General features: G+C 33.9%; 3 protein-coding genes across 8 annotated transcripts in view; all 3 read left to right on the top strand.

Annotated features, from left to right (window-relative positions):
• Positions 1 to 11,680, top strand: part of LOC123006467 (E3 ubiquitin-protein ligase Rnf220-like) — a 42,443-nt gene extending 30,763 nt beyond the window's left edge. For all 4 annotated transcript variants that reach the window (XM_044400973.1, XM_044400970.1, XM_044400969.1 and 1 more), the window contains 5 exons: positions 9,741 to 9,955; positions 10,183 to 10,329; positions 10,379 to 10,891; positions 10,948 to 11,022; positions 11,078 to 11,680. In XM_044400973.1, coding sequence (XP_044256908.1) covers positions 9,741 to 9,955; positions 10,183 to 10,329; positions 10,379 to 10,891; positions 10,948 to 11,022; positions 11,078 to 11,149 — 1,022 coding nt within the window. In that variant the 3' untranslated portion in view covers positions 11,150 to 11,680. The remainder of the gene's footprint in view (positions 1 to 9,740; positions 9,956 to 10,182; positions 10,330 to 10,378; positions 10,892 to 10,947; positions 11,023 to 11,077) is intronic.
• A 382-nt stretch (positions 11,681 to 12,062) lies between these two features.
• On the top strand, positions 12,063 to 14,606 carry LOC123006386 (V-type proton ATPase subunit S1). The gene is made up of 8 exons (XM_044400823.1): positions 12,063 to 12,263; positions 12,420 to 12,531; positions 12,580 to 12,850; positions 12,898 to 12,983; positions 13,034 to 13,185; positions 13,233 to 13,337; positions 13,385 to 13,574; positions 13,623 to 14,606. The coding sequence occupies exons 1-8, from the start codon at positions 12,160 to 12,162 to the stop codon at positions 13,827 to 13,829; spliced, it is 1,227 nt and encodes a 408-aa protein (XP_044256758.1). The 5' UTR covers positions 12,063 to 12,159; the 3' UTR covers positions 13,830 to 14,606.
• A 295-nt stretch (positions 14,607 to 14,901) lies between these two features.
• On the top strand, positions 14,902 to 18,806 carry LOC123006079 (striatin-interacting protein 1). Of its 3 annotated transcripts, none has more exons than XM_044400244.1 (12): positions 14,902 to 14,975; positions 15,041 to 15,119; positions 15,520 to 15,923; positions 15,983 to 16,158; positions 16,209 to 16,522; positions 16,786 to 17,157; positions 17,208 to 17,452; positions 17,504 to 17,731; positions 17,783 to 17,954; positions 18,005 to 18,209; positions 18,260 to 18,354; positions 18,410 to 18,806. In XM_044400244.1, exons 1-12 carry the CDS (start codon positions 14,917 to 14,919, stop codon positions 18,572 to 18,574), a joined length of 2,514 nt encoding a protein of 837 aa, XP_044256179.1. In that variant the 5' UTR covers positions 14,902 to 14,916; the 3' UTR covers positions 18,575 to 18,806. The 3 variants fall into 3 exon arrangements, with proteins under 3 accessions (XP_044256179.1, XP_044256180.1, XP_044256181.1); XM_044400245.1 differs by having other exon boundaries at positions 14,918 to 14,990; XM_044400246.1 differs by lacking the exon at positions 14,902 to 14,975 and having other exon boundaries at positions 14,984 to 15,119.
• Positions 18,807 to 19,554: the final 748 nt, after the last annotated feature.

The raw sequence follows: 19,554 nt of genomic DNA, 5'->3' as shown, positions 1-19,554 counted from the left end.
CCCTCATCTTCATAGAACGGACTTACTGAAATAAAAGAAATTCAAAATTAGTTCAATTTGTTTTTAAATTAATTGAAAATTTTTAATACAATTTATTAAGTGTAATTTCTCTAAAAAATCAAAAAGTATTGTTGACTTACCCTTTAATCCGGATCCTTGTAGCACGATTGTCTTCTCCATTACCCCCATTGGCACTCACTAATCACTCGAAATTTTAAAAATCGCGCACTACTAAATGTCTATTAGACACACGAAACAACACACCCCCATTTCAATACGATTTCGCACAGAACCACCAAATAATAAGTTATAATTTATTCGGACAAGTGATTCGTACGAGAGCTCAGCTAAGACTGACTCGTTATTGTAATAATTTTCTCGAAAACGGCACAAAAACTATTTCGTAACAGTTCCGGTGTAAAAGGCCTTTGTTCGAATATAGGGTGTTTCACATAATTTTACGAAGCCTACGCCTGAAAGATGCAGTCAATAATACATATTCCGATACGAACTCGATTACAAATTTTGGAAAATTGGATAATCTTCTCTAGTTTGTTCTGTTCTGTGACTTTTGTATATTTGGGTGAGTACATTAGGCGCAAGTCTCGCAAAGTTATGTGAAACACCCTGTATTACCAAATTCTACATCATCATTTTTTCCGTCCTTTACACTTGTTTACACAACAAAGGGATTTTTAGTCGTACAAATACACATTTTTTCTAACGTGACGTCACGGAATTTAAACCAATCAAATCTTTCAAATTTTTGAAATTCAACCAATCAGATTCAAATTACGCGATAATGTCTGGGTAAGACTACGTTATCTTGTGTATGACTTGCTATAATTCACCAACAATGTTAATACACACCAATTTTTGTGTGAATTATTGTTTTTATAACTTTATAATCGCTGTCAATTTGTGATGCTATTCTGTATGTATGTTTCCTGTTAAAATTTTAAATACCCCCTTTATTTTTCACCTTTAAATGCTTAATTTTTAAAGGGTACTTTGTGGGTAGCATTTATAGAATTTATCAGCGTCAATTACGGGATACCACAAATCTATATATTTATGTACTTTGAATGATGCTTTTATTTCGTTTAAATAAATTTTGTTTTTAAGATTTAGTCAATGCCGGTTATGCAAAGAGTACAACGAAATACTAGAATACCAGTGAACCTTAGAGTTTTAAGTGCATTGTACTTTTTGGGCAGGTAGTTACCTTACTTGAATAGGACATAGTTACTCGATGTCACAGAGCTAGCCTAATTTAAGTAGGAATATTAATGAGGTGACCAATGCAATCATTCAAGCATTAATTAATATTTGGATAAAATTTCCTGTTAATGAAGTTGCGATTGTAATTATTGACTGTGCACATATTAAAATTATTTTTCCCTCAGAAGAACATTCTTTATATCCAGGTCAACCATATTATTGTAGTAAGGAATATTACTGGCCAAGGATTCCAAACATTTTTCGTTTTCGATTTCTTGCTATGCCTGCAAACTGAGGCTCAACAATTCTCTTTTTTTGGATTCTTTATAATGAGTTTGATTTAAAATGTGCATACCTTATGTGCACCTCTTTCTGCGCTTTCGTCATTTGTGACAATCTTTCTTTAAGCATTTTGAACGTTTTTTACGGAAAATGACAAATAAAACTGGCTTGACATTTTTTCGTAGTCGGCTCATCATTTAAAACCAGCAAAAATAGTTTATTTATACCAAAATAATAACATTTCCTCTATTTAATACGATGAATGCCGAATATTTTAAAGGGTCCGTTTAAAAAATATATTTTTAAATGAGCATTTAATTTTATGCATACAGAATAGCTTATTTAAATTTGGGGGCTTAAATATTTAAATTTAAAGGTACCTTTATTTTTTAATAAGTATTTACAGAATAGACCCTAATGTCGTGCAAAATGGCTATAAAAACACAGAATGCTATAGGTGTAGGTTGTTAATTTGTTTTATTTTTGTAAGTAAAGCTGTCCGCTATTAAGTCTCAATTCTTCGCATTGCTAAAATGGTGTCTAAAGAGATGACTTTTTTAGGTTGTAAACCATGTGGCGGAGTGAGGGGAACGGGAACTTCCATTGTAATGGTCAAAAGATCGAAAAGCTCGTCGGGGTCATAAAACATGACGAGAGACGAACATATAAATGGTGTCAGCAGACATAATGTTTTACAATCTGCAATATATTTCTAAAAAAGGCATAAGCTATGCAGTTATATTACTTGTATGTGTTTGTATTTGTATCATAAAATGACAATGTTCCGAAATGTTCTTCTTTTCAGAAAGTATTAATAAAAAGTTTGTGTCTTTATGTGGAATTTTTATTTTTAGTAGGTTAGTCTACGTAAGTTGTTTCATTTTCTTGTAACAATGAAAAGTTAGACAATCATAGCAGCGACATGCTAGGGTCCCTTAATCGGCAAACTTAATTCATTTCGGAACTAGTAGCAACGGTCGGACCGTCTGATTGTCATTAATACCATCAGTACGGAAACTGTTATCATTTCATTCCCAAATTTGGCAAAGCTGCTTTATGATACATTTATGAGAATAAAAAACTTGTTGTGGGGGATTTAAACCGCATCTACATATAGATAAGTGTCGGCTATTATCTAAACTGTCAGCAGATGCGGTCCTCAAGCGATGTAGTGAAAACTGGGCGAGATAATCCTGCGGATCTCCCGTTGGGGAACCGCAGAAAGACGCCCGTGTAAAGGATTTGTGAAATGTAATTGGTTCAGCTGGTTCCGACACGACGGAATCATCAATACCTCATCAGATTGAACGTCCAACCTGAACCCACGACTCTTTTGGTCAGGGTGTTTCCGGCTGTTTCACGACTTCCGCTATAACATGTTAGCAGTGCCACTTATCACCTCTCTTGCCGACGGCCACACCGCAGGATTGTGTGTCTGGTCTACCGTAATCTCCTCCTAACGCTGGAATGTAATCCTACCCGCAACAATGCAGCGGCAACTTCTGGCACTAAATAAATATCACAATTCGGAATTTTTTACTTGTTTATACCTACACATTTGAATTGCCTAAAAACTTGGTTTGATTCAAATAAAATAAAATTCATTTAAAATTTTAAGGAAGAGGTTCATATTGTTTTTCAAAGAATCTTAGTTGTTTCGATTGAATTTTTTTTTGGAAAACGTTATGTTTAAATGTGTGAATTTTTAGACTTATGTATTTAAAAATTTTACTATGTACCTTTACATTTAAAAAAGTAGATTTTAATTTAAAGACGGAATTTCAAGTTTTACAGTATAAATTCTAAATTTATTTATAACTCTTTGTATCACTTATTTTTTTACAACTGTTTTAAAATAAGTAAGTAATTAGAAACCTTGATTTATTTTGTTTGAAATTTTAATTTGGTAAAAAATATTAAAAAATAAGTTGAAAAAAATAAACTTGTGGGTGTACGTTTGATAATGTGAATTTTAAAACATTACTTATTATTATTAAATTTTTACTTATCTGAATTATTAGTAATGTTAATAATTAATAAAAAAATGTTTATTATTATTTTTTTTTTACAAAACATATTTTTTTTAAACTTACCTTATGTTTCCTTATACACTATTAACTTATTACACTTTTATCTCTTTTGTGGATACATGTTTTAAAGTTCGCGCTCTTATACCTACGCCAGCCACCTATAAGTGCTTTCTTAAGTTGGAATTGTTTTATACGTTTTTCTTTACTTATACTTTGTTTACTAATTTGTTCTTATGCTCTGTCACTTTCTTATTATGCTTTGCGTTTTTATTTGCTCTTTATGCTCTCTCTCTCTCTTATTATACTTATAGAACATGTGCACATTTTTTAAAATTCGCGCTCTTATGCTCTCGCTATCTCTCTTTGCTAATTTGAATTAGTGTTTGAATATGAAAAATTGCTGACTTTATCGTGCCGGAAAGCGGGACCTTATGCCGCTAGACCACGACGCCGCTAACAGTCAATTCAATTCAATATATTCAGTCTTACACAAAATTAAAAAAATATATTTTTTGCATTTTTACAACGTTTTTGTACTTTTTAAAGTCTCTTGAACCCCAAGAGTGCAAATGGTTTAATTTTGAAATTTTGAAATTTTTCGATTTTTGTCTAAATTTTGAGCAATTTTTGGTACCTGGAGCGGTTTATTGCTAATAACTTCGGAATTGTTGTTTCTTATATAAAAAAAATGATTGTCCTAACTTAAATAGTTATTGACAAAATTGCTGATAAAGTCAAAAATATTAATTCAACTATAACTTATAAACGATCAAGAATTTTGCAGTTTTTTCGACGTGAATCGATTTCTCTCAACATCTATACCATGTGTAATGGCATGCATTATAACGTTTGAAGTACAGTTTTGTCGCAATTAAAAAAAAAGTAAAAATGCGTGTGAATCTTCTAAAGTTATGACAACATCGAAAATAATAATTGAATACAAAATTCGAAAGTTTAATTTGATTGTTTCTAAAATTTAAATTTATTTGTTTTCTACTATACAAAATAATTTTGCTTGTTTTTGTTCTGAGGGGAAGGGGGTGTTTAATCCTCAAAATCCCCCTCCTCGCTGCACTACTGTTTCAAATAAAATTCAAATTTGTTTAAAAATCTTTAAAAGAAATCGATAATGATATTTTGTGTTCGAAAAGCGAAAGTTTGAAGTGAATTCCAAGTGTCGAAGGTTACAAAATACGAAGCATGAATTTTTGAGTAAAAATGTATTTTTTGGTGTTTGGATGTAAGGTGTTCATAAAAAGCGGTATGATTGTAAGTGGCTTTTGTAGACGTGGGGATAATCTTGGGAAAAAATGACATAGGGATTTATAGGGCTAACAATGTTTGAAAGAGGGCGAGAATGTCCGTTTGGCTTGGGCAGTGGAGATTGGCGGCTTTAAGTGAAGCGTGAGTTGGTTATTAAGTAGTGCAATTCACAAATCGATCATGTGTTATATCTGTGTAAATCTTGTGCATGGATGTATGTAATTACTTTATTATTAAATTAAACGAGTTGAATTTACGAGCAATAAAGAAGCGAGTCTGAGGTCATGCGGTGTGTAATAATTCGTGAAAATTTCTTCAAGCAATATTTTAAGAGGATCGAGGATCTATAGCTAGGAGAATAATTTTGTCGGTGGGGGTATTAGGTTTTCGTAAGTGTGTATAAAGGAGGCTTTATATATTCAAATGAGTCTATATCTATATCGGGGACATAATATGAACGGGTCTAAGGGCAGTTTGCGGTAGGGTAGATGTGTGAATATGAGAACATGTGAGTGTGAAGAACAGTTTTCTGAGGAAATGGACCGCACGCCATTGCTTCCTACCCAACTCCAACCGCTCTGTTAACCCTACAGCCCGGAAACAATAGCATCCAAGTTTATGTTAAGACATTTGCTACATTTTTCATGGATTTATTTTATCGGTTCTCATATACATACTCTCCAAGTGCTTGTTTTTTCTTGACTCACATCCAAACTCGAAAACGTCCGAAACACGCGAATTAATCAAACAGCCACTAAAACATTTTAATTCGATATTTAGCGTCCTCGACCATAAATTTCCAACATATCCCGTTTTATGGAGGCCTAAACATGCAACAATCCAAACACAAAAGACGTGTAATAAAACGCAGCAACAAGCATTGCTGAAGAAATGCAAAGGAAATAGGGAACAATCACATATGATGACGGTCGGTGGTCGACGGTCGACGCTCCTGAAATAGGGTGTCTAAAGAGTCAGGGCGGGGGTGTACGAATGATAAATGGTCACTCATACATACAGGCGTTTAGACCCGGACTCGTTTACAAATCCGGGAAAGGATTTACTACGCTTTAGAGGTGCGAGCAGCCGTTTGATGTTAAACACCAACTCGAATCACCAACCAAATCCCAAACGTACAAACTTGCTTTTTTGCACCACGAAAAACTTTAATATATGCATATTTCCTCGTAGACCTGTCACGCTTTATTTTAGAAAACAATATTTCATTCCCCGTTCAAATTTATATATTCGCGTGAATTTACGCCGGCATAATCATTCATACAAACGCTCAGCAGATTTTTATTGCAGTATGAAATAAAAAAAAACAAGTATTTTATTGTGTTAATTAATTTAGGATTACATCGGTGGGCAATGTCAATTTTGAGATGCGGTTTCGTTAGCGTCGTGATAATCGTAGAATTAGGTAATATGCCGTCAGTGATGCAATTTTGATGAGAACAAATTAGATGTCTAAAGTGTTGGAACATATGCATGGTTAATATAAATGTAATATCGAATCCACCATATGTTCTGATCTTAAACCTGTCAAATAGCTTTTTGTTGGTGAGATTAAAACATGATCTGAAATAAAGCCAACAGTTGGATTTATTCAGTAGTTTAATCTAAATTAAGTGAAATTAGTGATTAGCGTAATCATTTGAGCTTGTCACAGTATGTTTATGAATCGAAGTCATTTGATGGAACAATCACAAGATAAGCAAATGATTTTTAATATGATGCGGAATTTGGTAAAATCGAGGTCATTTCGTGGTTTATGTAAATGGCGATAGTTTTGGGATAAATTCGAAATTAATAGCTTTATATACCTACCCTCATGTCCAGCCGCATCAAAACTTTGTTAATATCTTGTTTTGTGGACAGCAGGGCGTGATGGGAAAATAAATCAACTTGCTTTCCTTTATTCAATACGTTGTCATCAAGCAAAGTCGCATGCGCCTTAACTTAAGTAGTTTTTCTTAAAATATTATTTATTGGGATAAGCTTGCAGGACTGGTAATTGAATCGAAAAAGGTGTCTCGAGTTTTTTATTATTTTATTAAACGTTAGTGGTGTCGACATTCTCAGTTATAAGTAGACGAGTTTATTGGTATGTGCTCCATCAATAAAATTAATATAAGAACAGCCTGAATATACGAGTTTTTCTAAAGATATCTTCTCAAAATTGATGCGGCTGTACATATTATGCACATCAAACAAAACTATAAACAACTTAAGTGAATGACAGCTGTCAGCAGTCATCCCATTTTTTAGCCTGCACATTTTTACAATATCAAATTCGATTATTCAACATAATTGGATAATGACGCTTCAGCTTGTTGAATGATGTTAGGAGAAAAAATATTCTGATAATGTAGGCTCGTGTATGTATACGGTGGCACAACTGTCTATCAATAACGCGATTAGCCCTGCTGACACCATATGTTACCAAATGCATACCTGCGAAGCAATTTCAACCAAAATCTATCTTGTTCAAAAAGTGCTAAATACAAATGAATGCGGTTCACAGTGTTCACACACTGCTAGAAAAATAATAATCTGCCTTGTCATAAATTGTGGGGTATCCACAGGTATAGTTTCATGTCTCCAGCAGGCAGCGGTATAAGAACATAAGCTTTCATAAGGGCGACACACGCTCTTAAATAATATGGCAGTTCGCAGCAAGGGGCATTTTATGAAGATATTAATTTTCAAATTGTCGAGTAGTGTTACAGTTATTATACTTACAAAGTAATAACTGGCTGTAAGATTACGAAAAGGCTGTAGAGCGCCTAAATTAATTAATTAAATCTGTTATAAACACTAAGTGGGCCAGCGAGCATTTAACAACAGTCGTTTGAAATTGTCTGTCTAAAGGCACGGATATAATCTAAAGTTCTGAGACCTCTCGCGAACTTCCCTGCACTTGAAACTCTTATTAAAATCGTTATTGTTTATTAGCGTTCCTTTTATTTCTAACGAGGCCTTTTAAATCGAAAATTACACAAGGTAGCTTAATTGAAGCTACTCGCAATTCAGCGTTATTAAAAAACTATAAAGGCCAATCATTAGGTATTCTTAAAAATTTCAAGTTTCAAGATCTAGCAAAAAATAACTTACAAATATTATCAACATTAAAGTCGTCTACGATTTTTATAAAGAGTGTCGTGGCCCAAACTCCTCAGCTTATTTCTTTAGGCATAACAAATCAAAGAAAACGAAATTTAACATCAGCCAAAAAATATAAGAAATATAATAAAGTAAAATCAAAATAGTTATTAATAAATACGTGTGGTAACCTACATTTATTTGAAACACTATGTGTAGCGGCACACCTCAGTTAAAGTTAAATAGTAATAGTAATTATACAGGCTGTATCAGAACTCGCGCCTCAGAGAAAAGTTTTAAGAAAGATAAAATACCAGGAACATGGAAAGAATGTTTAAAAAGTTCTACCTGTCAAAAAAACATTTTTTATGTCTATTTAATGATACTGATGATCTGGTATATGTTTTTTACAATTATTTAGTAAAGGAACAAAAATTTTGCTAATAAAATAAAAGCCACAAATAACATTGAACAGAGTTACAATTTAGGATACAGCTTCCTTGTTTCCTCTTTTAATAGCCTACAGCAAAAAAAACTTGGAAAATTATTTTTCCAACAGAAATAAATAGAGGCAATCTGCAAAATTTAAACTCTCATAACTTCGAAATTTTTATAGATAATTTTTTTTTAATATTTTTTCCATGTTTCTGGGATCTTACCATATATGGCATTTTTCTCTGGGGCGCGAGTTCTGGCGCACTATGTATGTTTTTTATAATTATTTAGTAAAGGTACAAAAATTTTGCTAATAAAAGCCACAAATAACATTAAACAGAGTTACAATTTAGATACAGCTTAATTGTTTCTTCTTCTAATAGTCTGTAGAAAAAAACTTGAAAAATTGTTTTTCCAAGAAATAAATAGAGTCAAAGTGCAGAATTTAAACTCTCATAACTTCGAAATTTTTATTGATAGAATTTTTTAAACATTTTTGTTATGTTTCTGATATCTTACCTTACCTGGCATTTTTCTCTGGGGCTCGAGTTCTGGCGCACTCTGTATATGCTGTCATTATCGGTAATAGGTAATGGTACATCCTTATTTTTTTTTCAATATGAATTTTGCATAAAAAATAAATACCTACAAATCTACCTACAAATAGAGCAAAAAGAAACGCGATTTTTTCAACATTTTTATTCTAAATCAAACACCACAATCAAACGGTTGTTTATTATTAGTTAGTTTATTTTTTTTGAAAACGGTATATTTTGTTTGTTGTAAGAAACCGAAGGGAGTGTGAGTTGTTTCAGTGGCCTAAATATTAGAATGGCTGGATGTATGTTGCGAGGGTGCCGGTGGAGAATTAGTTCGGATTAGAAGAATCGATGCGCATTTGAAAGTGTAAATCAAAGCTGGTGTTAGAGAGGCTCTCGCATTCTGCATACTGCACAGTTAGGTCTGTGTCTTAGAGCAGGTTGGGCGGTGTAAATTCGAGCAGCTTGATGACTTAAGCTCATTTCATCCCCTTTTAGCCGGTGCTGATTTACGTTTGGGGTACACACGGGCACGGGTCTAGCCGGGCAATTAACAAGGTTAGCCCGGCTAATCCCATGAATGATGTGCGCCTCTGACGGATCGGCGAAGTTCGGTAAGCGCGACGCCGATGCCCGCAGGTGTGGCGACATGCGGGCCCCCGGCCCTTCTGAGCGCCAAATCCGCCAATCTGCCCCCTGTGACTATTAACATGACAAATGCTAATATATTTCACGGCTTTCGTCGGATCACGCAGATGAAACTGATATATTTTTGTATCTTAGTTTTCTTTGTTTTTGCACTGCGACTCTCCACCCCCACACTCTAACTTTTCTCATTAAAACAACTAATTACACTTTTTTACAGATTTAGCACTAAATAAGAAAAAACGGGACCCTTCCTGCTGCCCTATTTGCGGTATGACCATTTCACCAGGAGATTTAGAAGCGCATTTAGGACAGGAATTGGAAGTATTATGTAAGATTAGTGGGACGGGATTGGCAGCGACCAGAAAAAGGCGCCAAGAACCGGGACGTCCACCTGCTCTTCCAGGTGACAGCGGTCCCGAAGGACGGTGGGAGGTTAGCTCAAGAATTAAAATTCTCACTTTTTCTGCAATTCGTTTGCTCAGCCAAAACTATGCACAGCTGCCAAATGTGCCAAATTAGTCCCGTTTTTTAAAACTGACACAGCCAATAAAAGAATTTTAATTGGAATTTTTGTGGAATTGGCTTTCTTTGTATAATACATCATAATAGAATAATTTTGAAAAATGTCGTAAAGTGTTTTATATTTATCGTTGTTTTAGACTTTCCAAAGAATAAAATCAAATCGACAAGGTCGGCTGCGGATGAAGACCCGGAAACGAAAAATAGACGAAGGTTGCTTGATTTGTGTGGGACGGTTACATCGAACTCCTGAAGAACTCAATCTGCATGTGGAACAATGTCGAAAGGTGCAATTTGGGGTTGGTTTAATGATTTTTTGCTGAAATGTGCTTTCAGAATTCTGTGAATGACGAAGACGAGACCGTGGACGTGGAAGGAGATTCCGAGTTGGAAGAGTGGGCTGAAAATCAGCGCCGAAGTTCAACTTCAACTTCAACTTCCAACGCCCCCAATGGAAACAGTATTGGTAGTAGCACCGGGAGAGTAACTTCAGATGCTGACAACGAGGGTGACGACGTGATCGTCGACGGCGACGAGCCGGAAGAATCATCATTTGGCCCGTCTCAATACACCGAAAGTGACGTCGTTATCAAAAACTCGCAAGATAAGGGTAGCAAAAAAGAAGGGGTGCAGTCGCAAGTCGCCACTGTGAATTCAAGCGGGGATGTGGAGGTTACAATGGATGTAATTGTGGAAAGTGACAGTAATGTGAGCACATCGGATGCTGAGCCCAGTAGTAGGACGCAAATGCTAGAGGAATTAAGAAATAGGATTCGGCCCCTAACCGAGAACGCGGGAGAGACGGCGACTAGCACCGAAACCGAAGACTATAAATGTTTAATATGTCTGGTGAGATTTGTGAGCTTCTCCACGTCAATAATTACTCATTATGTGAATTTGTTTAGGAGCACTACAAGAAACCGGTTATTTCAACTGTTTGCTGGCATGTGCATTGCGAGGACTGCTGGTTACATGCCTTAGTAAGTATTCGAAAAAACTCGAAACGATGGCATTTTTACCGATTTTTCTTTGCAGGGTAGTAAAAATATTTGCCCTCAATGCAGTATGATTACAGCCCCGACAGACCTCCGACGCATCTTCATGTAAGGAAGGATATATTGGAAAGAGCTCATTTACTTGTACGCATTTATGTAAACGCACCGTACTTTATTATGCACTATTACTATAGCTTAGCTGAAGTTTCGGCATTTTCGGACATCATCAGCCTTTCTAATCTTTACCAACATATCCTAGACAATTTCTTCTAGTTTTTTTGTGATATGTTTTCTAACCATCCAAATTTTTTATTGTTGTTATCAATTTGATTTTCTACTTAATCACCAATTATTGATATTATTAGAAAAACTTATAGCAAACTGGACATTATTTCAACACTGTAGGTAATAAATTAATGTTGGTGGTGATTATAAGCATCTGCGGACGGTTCATTTATATTCCTATTGTTACAACCAATGTTGTTAACAACAAATATTTTGTTTTGGAATACCACGTTATTTTTGTTAGGGTGTTAAACCGTAATGTTAAAATTAAAATATTTATGTTACTAATAATAAATATATATTTAAAAATTTGTATAATATGTCTATGTACATTATCTGTAGATATCTCTACGTATAAATAAATAAATGTCATCACAACCATTTATTATCCCTTAATACTCTTTAATAGTCACATTAATTAAAAAAAAATTATTATTTTATTGGTGCGACCTCTACTACTATATTGACCAACACTTTGAACTCAAGTTTAATAATTTAACCAAAACTGTAATTAATTACAATAACCTTTTAGGCTTCTGCCTACGAGATGACGCTGCTTAATTATATAGTTAATGCGACCTCTATCATTAAATAGATCAACACTTTCAACACTTTAAAGTCAAGTTTATTCTAATTTACTTTAAGAACTGTACTTAATTAAAAACAATGTCTTATTAGTCTACTGTCTACGAGATGGCGCCGCCTTTATTTGGTAAGTAAGGTCTCTGACGTTGATTTCCTTACCAGTCATTTGTTACACCTGATTGTCAAATGTTTGCTACTCCCAAAATTCACGTGATCTTGTAAAAGCAAAGTTTAATTTTATTTTTTAGCAAAATGGCTCTTTATTATAACATTTTAATTTTTGTAATAACAGTATTAAGCATAAACCTTGTCAGTAGTGCAGAATTTGTACCTGTTTATATGTGGGGGACTACCAAGTAAGTTATTTATTATATTATATAGGTTTCGACATAAATTCGTGTAGAACAATGTGTCCTGAATTAGTTTCCATTTAATATTGATTTGTTTTGGAAGAGCTCGATTCATAAAATGTATTAATTATGAGAATCTGAAGTCATATGACTTGGTTTCAGGTTGTCAGAACGAGTACCTGCTTTGCACAAAATCAGTCAAGATTCGTTTAAAGACACCCTTTTGGAGTATTTGAAGGAGGATCCTTACATAATTGTGTTTGTGGAACCCACTGTAAGTTTTTTTTTTACTAAAAATGCTTTAGGTAAATGAGATTTTTAGTTGAGTCCTGAAGATTTTGCTCAACATGACCAAAACGGGGAAATCGCATTTCCGAATCTCCACGGTTTGAAGAAACTTAGAAGTCACGTTGCTTACAAACCTTATGTACAAAATCCAGTTAAAGCTGTTAAACAGCTTAATAAGGAAGTAACAGAACTGTCTATTGGATCTCTGTTGAGTAGCTCTAATGTGCCTAAAGATAATATTTTGATCATTGATTTGAACGATGCCAAAGATGATGAACCTCGGTTTCATATGCTGAAACGTCACGGTAAAGTCACTAACAATTTTATATCTAATTTTTGTAAATCATTTTAGACTCCGATATTGTTTCAATTTATAAGGATATCCTAGAACAACGCAATAATGTTTTGGCTATATATACGGCAAATCACACTTCTTGGGTAAATCATTGATTAATCTAAATGCAGAGTAGTAGAAACCGTGATTTTAGATAGCCCCTGAGGACATTACCCATTCCAGATCCAGAAGCTTGCTACAGTTAGAAGATTCAGAAGAAAAGAAAGATACTGGTATCAGGTTTTCCTCAGCTCACCTTTTGCTGTATTTGAGCGACAAAGGATCATATAAAGTGAATAAGGATACGTAAGTTAATAATTAATTGTGTAACGAAACTGTGACAAAATCTTCAGGTCTAACATCACTATTGATAACAGTTTTATGCTGTCGGAAACCAGCGATATGGATAATAAGGAAAATATAACAGCGACTTTAAGCGGCAGTAGCTTGTCTATTAAGTAGGTTGGGAAAAAATTTCATTACATGCTTTAAAAAAAAATTTTAGTTTTGCTATCAAAGTTAATAATGTGTCGGGATACTGGTATTTAACATCAATGAGTGTTAAAACAGATAAAGAGAACCAATTAGTCGGGATTAGTGATTATTTCGCACCTCGCGATTTTTCGTACCATTGTTCCACATTTAATTTATCAACGGTGGATAGAAATGCAACATTGTCTCTGCCCGGATTTCAGGTTTGTTTTTCCAATACAATAAAAACGATTTTGCAGTTTGATTTATAGATTCAACCGTTTCCCAAGAATAATACATTTGGGGACGCTTATGACTGCGTTGGATTTACATCAGTTCCTATTTGGTCCGGTTTGTTTGTAACAATAATTCTGTTGTTAATCGTCACTTTTGGTCTTACTATGATGATGGATATTAAGACTATGGACCGATTTGATGACCCCAAAGGCAAAACGATTACTATCACTGCTTCTGAATAATGTTGGTGATATTGTGTATTATTCAATAATCACCGTTTAGTTACGTCTTCCACACTATTGCACCTGAACAGAATTAACTTCTGGTTGGTTTTTGTGATAAATTAAAAAAATCGTTTTTGTTTTACCATCCATTTCTGTCAGGTTGCAATACTGGGCTTAACTGCCATGTGGTTTGTCTTCAATTTTTAGGACCTAAAGCTTATTATACAATGAAAATACTTCATCAACGCGTAACTAACAAACTAGTGTCCTGTAGAAAGGAAGACCTAATTTATATACACAATTTATATTATATGTATATATGACAATAGTATTTTTAACATGTTTTAAATTTCATATGAATGGTTAACTGTTGTTCAGGTAGTTGTACAATAATTGTTAAAAGAAGTAGCCTTGACGTTGTTAAAAAAATAATTAAGCTTACCTTAGGTTGGCACGACAGTGCACACTTTATACACCCCAATTGTCCTTATTTGTTAATATGTTATATAAATAGAATATACATATTTTGTAGCCCTGTTATTGTATAGTATTGTATTATACGTTAAAAGTGACCTTAGTTCCATTTCATTCCAGAAATTTCATCGTCATTTTTAGAATGAATAAGAACGATTTATTTTTAAATGCAACTAGACTTGGTCTGTAATTTAAGTTAAGGGTGATGGGATGTTGCAGTTTACCATTGTAAATACTTAAGATTAATTTCATTGTCATAGTAATTATCATGTAAGACCAAAAATGTAGAAATGCTGTTAATAAATTATACCAATAGTGCTATTTTTTGATTTTCTTTTGCAAACACTTTAGATTATTTTATTGTTATAATTACATTATTATATACTTGATTATACTATAATTATCATGTGAGGTAAGAAATCAAAGAAATTTTTTTTTGAATTCCCGCTTCCAGCAGCGCTCTCTGGTGAGCAACTTTCTTTTAATCAGACAAAAAATTATTAGTGTAAAAAAATTATTTTTGTTTTATAGGTGTTTCTCTTCTGTTTCTAATTTATATAAAACCAGAATATGGAGATGAAATGTTTTTTGTTGAAGTTTTTCCCGATTTTAGTGGAAAAGGTGGCGCTCGATGCGTGGGTCAATATACGTCTGTCAAGATGGCGGAATTTGTTTAACTGTCATAAAATTGTTAGTTTGCAAATAGTCAGTAAAGTAACGAAATGTTAAATTTTTAAATATGCTGGTTATTTCAGAATGGATCCTAACGGAAATGGAAAGCGCGGTTTACCTAGGTTAAGAGAAATTATTAGAAGACAACGCCAAGATTCGGATGTAAGTAGTAGATTTGTTAACAACAAACAGTTGTTAAGGTTAATTGTGTCTGTTGTGACAATTTGGCGTATTTCTAGATATCCGTTATGAGCTTGTTTAGTTTTTTTCCGTTTTTTCTTTCATTTTGGTTCTTTCTTTCAGATTATTTTTGATTAAAAGTTTTTTGTTCAAATTCGCGACAATGGCCTACAGTAAACAAAGCGTCGCTGAGATGATCAGAAAACTAAAACATGTTTTAAATGTATTGGAGGGAAATTTTCCGAAATATCGAAGACCTCCCAAGTCTGAATTAACTAGTGTTTCTGAAGAAGATGACCCTGATGATCCTGATTCCTCTCGCGTACCTCCCTTTTGTTTAACTTTCCCTTCTAGTATCCTTTTTTCAAAACATTTCTTGTAGGGTGGTGGAACTGACTCCCCTGATCTTGAATTTATCTACGATGATACTGATACCCACCCAAATGAAATTGCCGAGTTGTACAGTTACACTGAGCAGCCTGAGCTCGCTCTCAACGTTAAAGCCTTTGAAGACCAAATGGAGCAGTACAACCTGCCACCAAGTTGGCAAAGGTTATCCCTTGAACAAAGAAAATCGGTAGTAATGAAACTGCTTGATCAACTGGAAGTCAGTAGCAAACCTCTCAGAATGAGAGCTGCCAGATGTATCTTGTATATCGCTCAAGGGTGTTGGGCGGAAATGCAGTCAGACGCTGAGCAACAGCAGTGGGCAAGAGCCAATGTCATGTTGCTTTACCAACTAGGAGTTTTTAGTGCATTTACTGATTTGCTTAACATAGAAATTGAGTAAGACATTTTATATATATATATATATTTTTAATTACTACATATTTTATAAAATATAGGAATAGCACTGCTGCCCATGTTGCAATGAGAAAAATAGCCGTTTCATTAGCAGATTCGCAAGATCTGCGGGTTATATTATCTGTGTTATACACAATAACTGAAGTAATTAGAAATGAAAAATATTCAGGTTCCACTGAATATCAAAACGACGTTGAAGCATTTTGTACAGACCTTGGTATACTTTTATCTTCACATTAAACATTTTTTCAACTTATTTGCTTTCAGCTAATTCCTATGATGATGAGTTACTTATTGTTAAGTTATTAGGAATGGTGACACGATTTTGTAGCGGTGCTGCTCCTCATTTCCCTATGAAAAAAGTTCTTTTGCTACTTTGGAAATTAATTCTTGTAACTTTGGGCGGTATGACCGCTTTGAAAGATTTGAAAGATGAAAAACGCGAAAAGGCTGGTCTTCCACGTTTGGACGAAGATACCATGGAAATTGCTAAAACAATGAGGGCTTCGTCGCCACCAGCGAGCGCTTCTGATCTTTTAGAGGCGCAAAATCAGAAAAGAAATACAAGGCCATTCAGGAGGGTAAGAAAAAATGCAGCGCTATTTTCCAACTTATTTCTTATTACTACTAAACTAAATGCAAGTTAATTTTTTGAGCTTTATTCAATTTTCGTTAGAACTTAAGATATTTGTAATTATTTTTTGTTGTCACTCCAACTAATAGTCTAAACGTAGTCCTTGGTAATGTATCCTTGTGCGTCCTTTGTCCCATTGCAATCGCACCACCTGTCCTTATCCTTTGTTGAAACAGCTTGTGGTGTTATTTATTTGGGACAACTTTATAGAACTTAATGAAACAAAGTAGTTTGGACGATCATGAGTCGTTGGGGATGGAATTAGACGCCACCCTCGTCGGCGGGGACAACGGCGACGAGTTGGGTGAACTCTCAGAATACGACGATCGTCGTCCTCCCGAAAACTCCGAAAATAATCAAATGTACAACAATTATCAGAATAGGCCTACATCTCCTCCTTTGCAGAGTTCTTTAGTTATTCCTCGCGGCTTACCTTGGAAACCAAAAGTCCGACAAAAAGATATCGACTTGTTTTTGGACACTGCTAGATTAAAATTCGTCGGGTATAGTCTACAAGGCGATCGCGATAGTTTAGCTGGATTACCTTTACCGATCCATGAAGGAGTTAAAACTTTGAAAGAAGTAGCGTACATGCATCTTGTATATCTTAATGTCTAATTTGGCGGTTTCAGCATGTTTATACTTCTTTAGCTGAATTGCAAATTCAAAAAGAGGAAGAAATAGCTCGCAATCCTCTCTCGACGTCAGAGGGTGAAATTGAAATGACTCCAACAGAAATTTTGTATCAGGCAATGTTGCCTAATCTACCACAATACATGATAGCTTTACTTAAAATATTACTTGCTGCTGCTCCTACCTCAAAAGCTAAAACTGATTCTATTAATATTATGGCTGATGTTTTGCCAGAAGAAATGCCGTAAGTTTCTGATAGTTTCTTAAATCTAGTTTAAGTAAAGTTATTTTTTAGAATGACTGTTCTCCAGTCAATGAAATTGGGAATTGACGTAAATAGGCACAAGGAAATTATTGTTAAAGCAGTTTCTGCAATTTTATTGTTACTTTTGAAACATTTCAAGTTGAATCATATTTATCAATTTGAATTCATGTCTCAGCATCTAGTTTTTGCAAATTGTATACCTCTGGTATTGAAATTTTTTAACCAGAATATCATGGCTTATGTGGGCGCGAAGAATGTGTAAGTTTCAGAATTAAAAATAAACATATTTGCATAAAACGGTTTTTTTAGGATTCCTATATTAGACTTTCCGTCTTGCGTTATTGGTGATCAACCAGAATTAACAGCTGAAAGTTTGGAAATTGGAGACTCGGCACCATTTTCCTGGAGAAATATGTTTTCGTGTATTAATTTATTAAGAATACTCAACAAACTAACGAAGTGGAAACATTCTAGGATTATGGTACGTATAAAACAAAAAGTGTGTTTTTAACACAGATTTTTTTTATTTAGATGTTGGTGGTTTTTAAATCCGCTCCAATTTTAAAACGCACACTTAAAGTCAGGCATGCCATGACCCAATTATATGTTTTAAAATTATTAAAAATGCAAACGAAATATTTGGGTCGTCAGTGGCGTAAATCTAATATGAAAACGATTAGTGCCATCTACCAGAAAGTCAGACATAGATTGAACGATGATTGGGCATATGGAAATGGTAATTTTCCTTCTTTTAGTTGTCCTACATTTTTAACATTTCCTGTGCAGATTTGGACGCAAGACCTTGGGATTTCCAAGCTGAAGAATGTGCTTTGAGAGCTTCAGTTGACAGGTTTAATAACCGTAGATATACACAAGCAAATGTATGTGTTGTTTTACTCCCATTAAATATTTTTATTGTATAAGTTTCTCTTACAGCAAGACAGCGAATTTGCACCGGTGGATAACTGTTTAAACAGCGTACTTGGGACCACCTATGATCTATCTGAAAGTTTTAAAAAACACTACCAACTGTGGCTAGAGCAAGAAGTTTATGGAAATACTATTGAATGGGAGAAGCTTCTCTTAAACCAAAAAATATAGTTACTTTGATATTATTTATTGTATTTCCATTGCAGTAAATATAACACCATCACAATATTCATCACTGCAATAAATATACTCACTTTCAATTAAGTCAGTGGTGTGTTACATTTACAGCATTTTTGTATTTTTTGTTCATTTTAGTTTAGTTGTTTTTGTTTTGTTCTAATTAGTTTTCATATTTCTTTTTTTTTTGTTCTGTTTCATGATGACATTTGGTATTAAATTAATTGTGGTTGTCAGTTCTTATTTTGTTGAAAAGTAATTCTCGAGTTGTAAAAAATAATTTGTTTACTTCAGTATTTAAATATATTTGCTATATAATGATGAGGTTGTTTTATTCATTCTCTACGATTCTCTTCTAAAACACATTGAAAAACATATTTTAGATCAAACGAAACTATTCTGAAAAGTGAGGTTTTACTCGACTACTACTACTACTAAGTAAATAAATACGGCTGCTTTGTTTTAAAATTTGTGGTAACAAGAATTTGCTTGTGATTGCAAAAAACTGATTGAGCTCATTGTTATAAATTTGTTAAGCATACATTGAATTAAAAAAAAAAATTACTAGTAGCAACAAAAAAATAGAACAAAAAATCACTTATGGCACAAAATATTGAATCAAAAATCAGCCACAGCCACAAAAAATGTACAAAAGCTTGCTTGTTTGCTTTTTTAAAAATTAGCGAGAACAGCGCTATAAAGTAGCTTGTGGTCAAACTACAAATTTGTGTATAACTGGTTGCATATGCAATAATTTTCACGTATAATAAATTTTAAACTAAATTAAATACGTTTATTTACATATATTCACCTACACGTTTAACAACATTGACTGAAGTATTATATTAAACATCTAATTATTACCAACATTTTCATATTAAATATAAATCAGATTTCATGTTGCATAGTCCCATATTTTCGGTGAATCCCCTGTCGTAAAACATCAACTTATAAAATTGACTTAATAGTCAAAC

This window comes from Tribolium madens, unplaced genomic scaffold (assembly GCF_015345945.1).
Source record: "Tribolium madens isolate multiple individuals breed KSU strain unplaced genomic scaffold, Tmad_KSU_1.1 Scaffold_2;HRSCAF=44;Tcas5.2_LGX, whole genome shotgun sequence".
In the NCBI taxonomy this organism is placed as follows: Eukaryota; Metazoa; Arthropoda; class Insecta; order Coleoptera; family Tenebrionidae; genus Tribolium; species Tribolium madens.
The sequence above is the reverse complement of the archived record's forward strand: the minus strand, read 5'-3'. Positions and strand labels throughout refer to the sequence as shown.

Coding starts and splice junctions, on each gene's coding strand:
- LOC123006386 (XM_044400823.1), top strand. CDS start 12,160: ATGGCTCTTTATTATAACATTTTAATTTTTGTAATAACAGTATTAAGC. Junction 12,851..12,897: donor TCATATGCTGAAACGTCACG/GTAAAGTCACTA, acceptor AAATCATTTTAG/ACTCCGATATTGTTTCAATT. Junction 13,186..13,232: donor TATAAAGTGAATAAGGATAC/GTAAGTTAATAA, acceptor CAAAATCTTCAG/GTCTAACATCACTATTGATA.
- LOC123006079 (XM_044400244.1), top strand. CDS start 14,917: ATGCGTGGGTCAATATACGTCTGTCAAGATGGCGGAATTTGTTTAACT. Junction 17,158..17,207: donor GAGTTAAAACTTTGAAAGAA/GTAGCGTACATG, acceptor TGGCGGTTTCAG/CATGTTTATACTTCTTTAGC. Junction 17,732..17,782: donor TATGTGGGCGCGAAGAATGT/GTAAGTTTCAGA, acceptor CGGTTTTTTTAG/GATTCCTATATTAGACTTTC.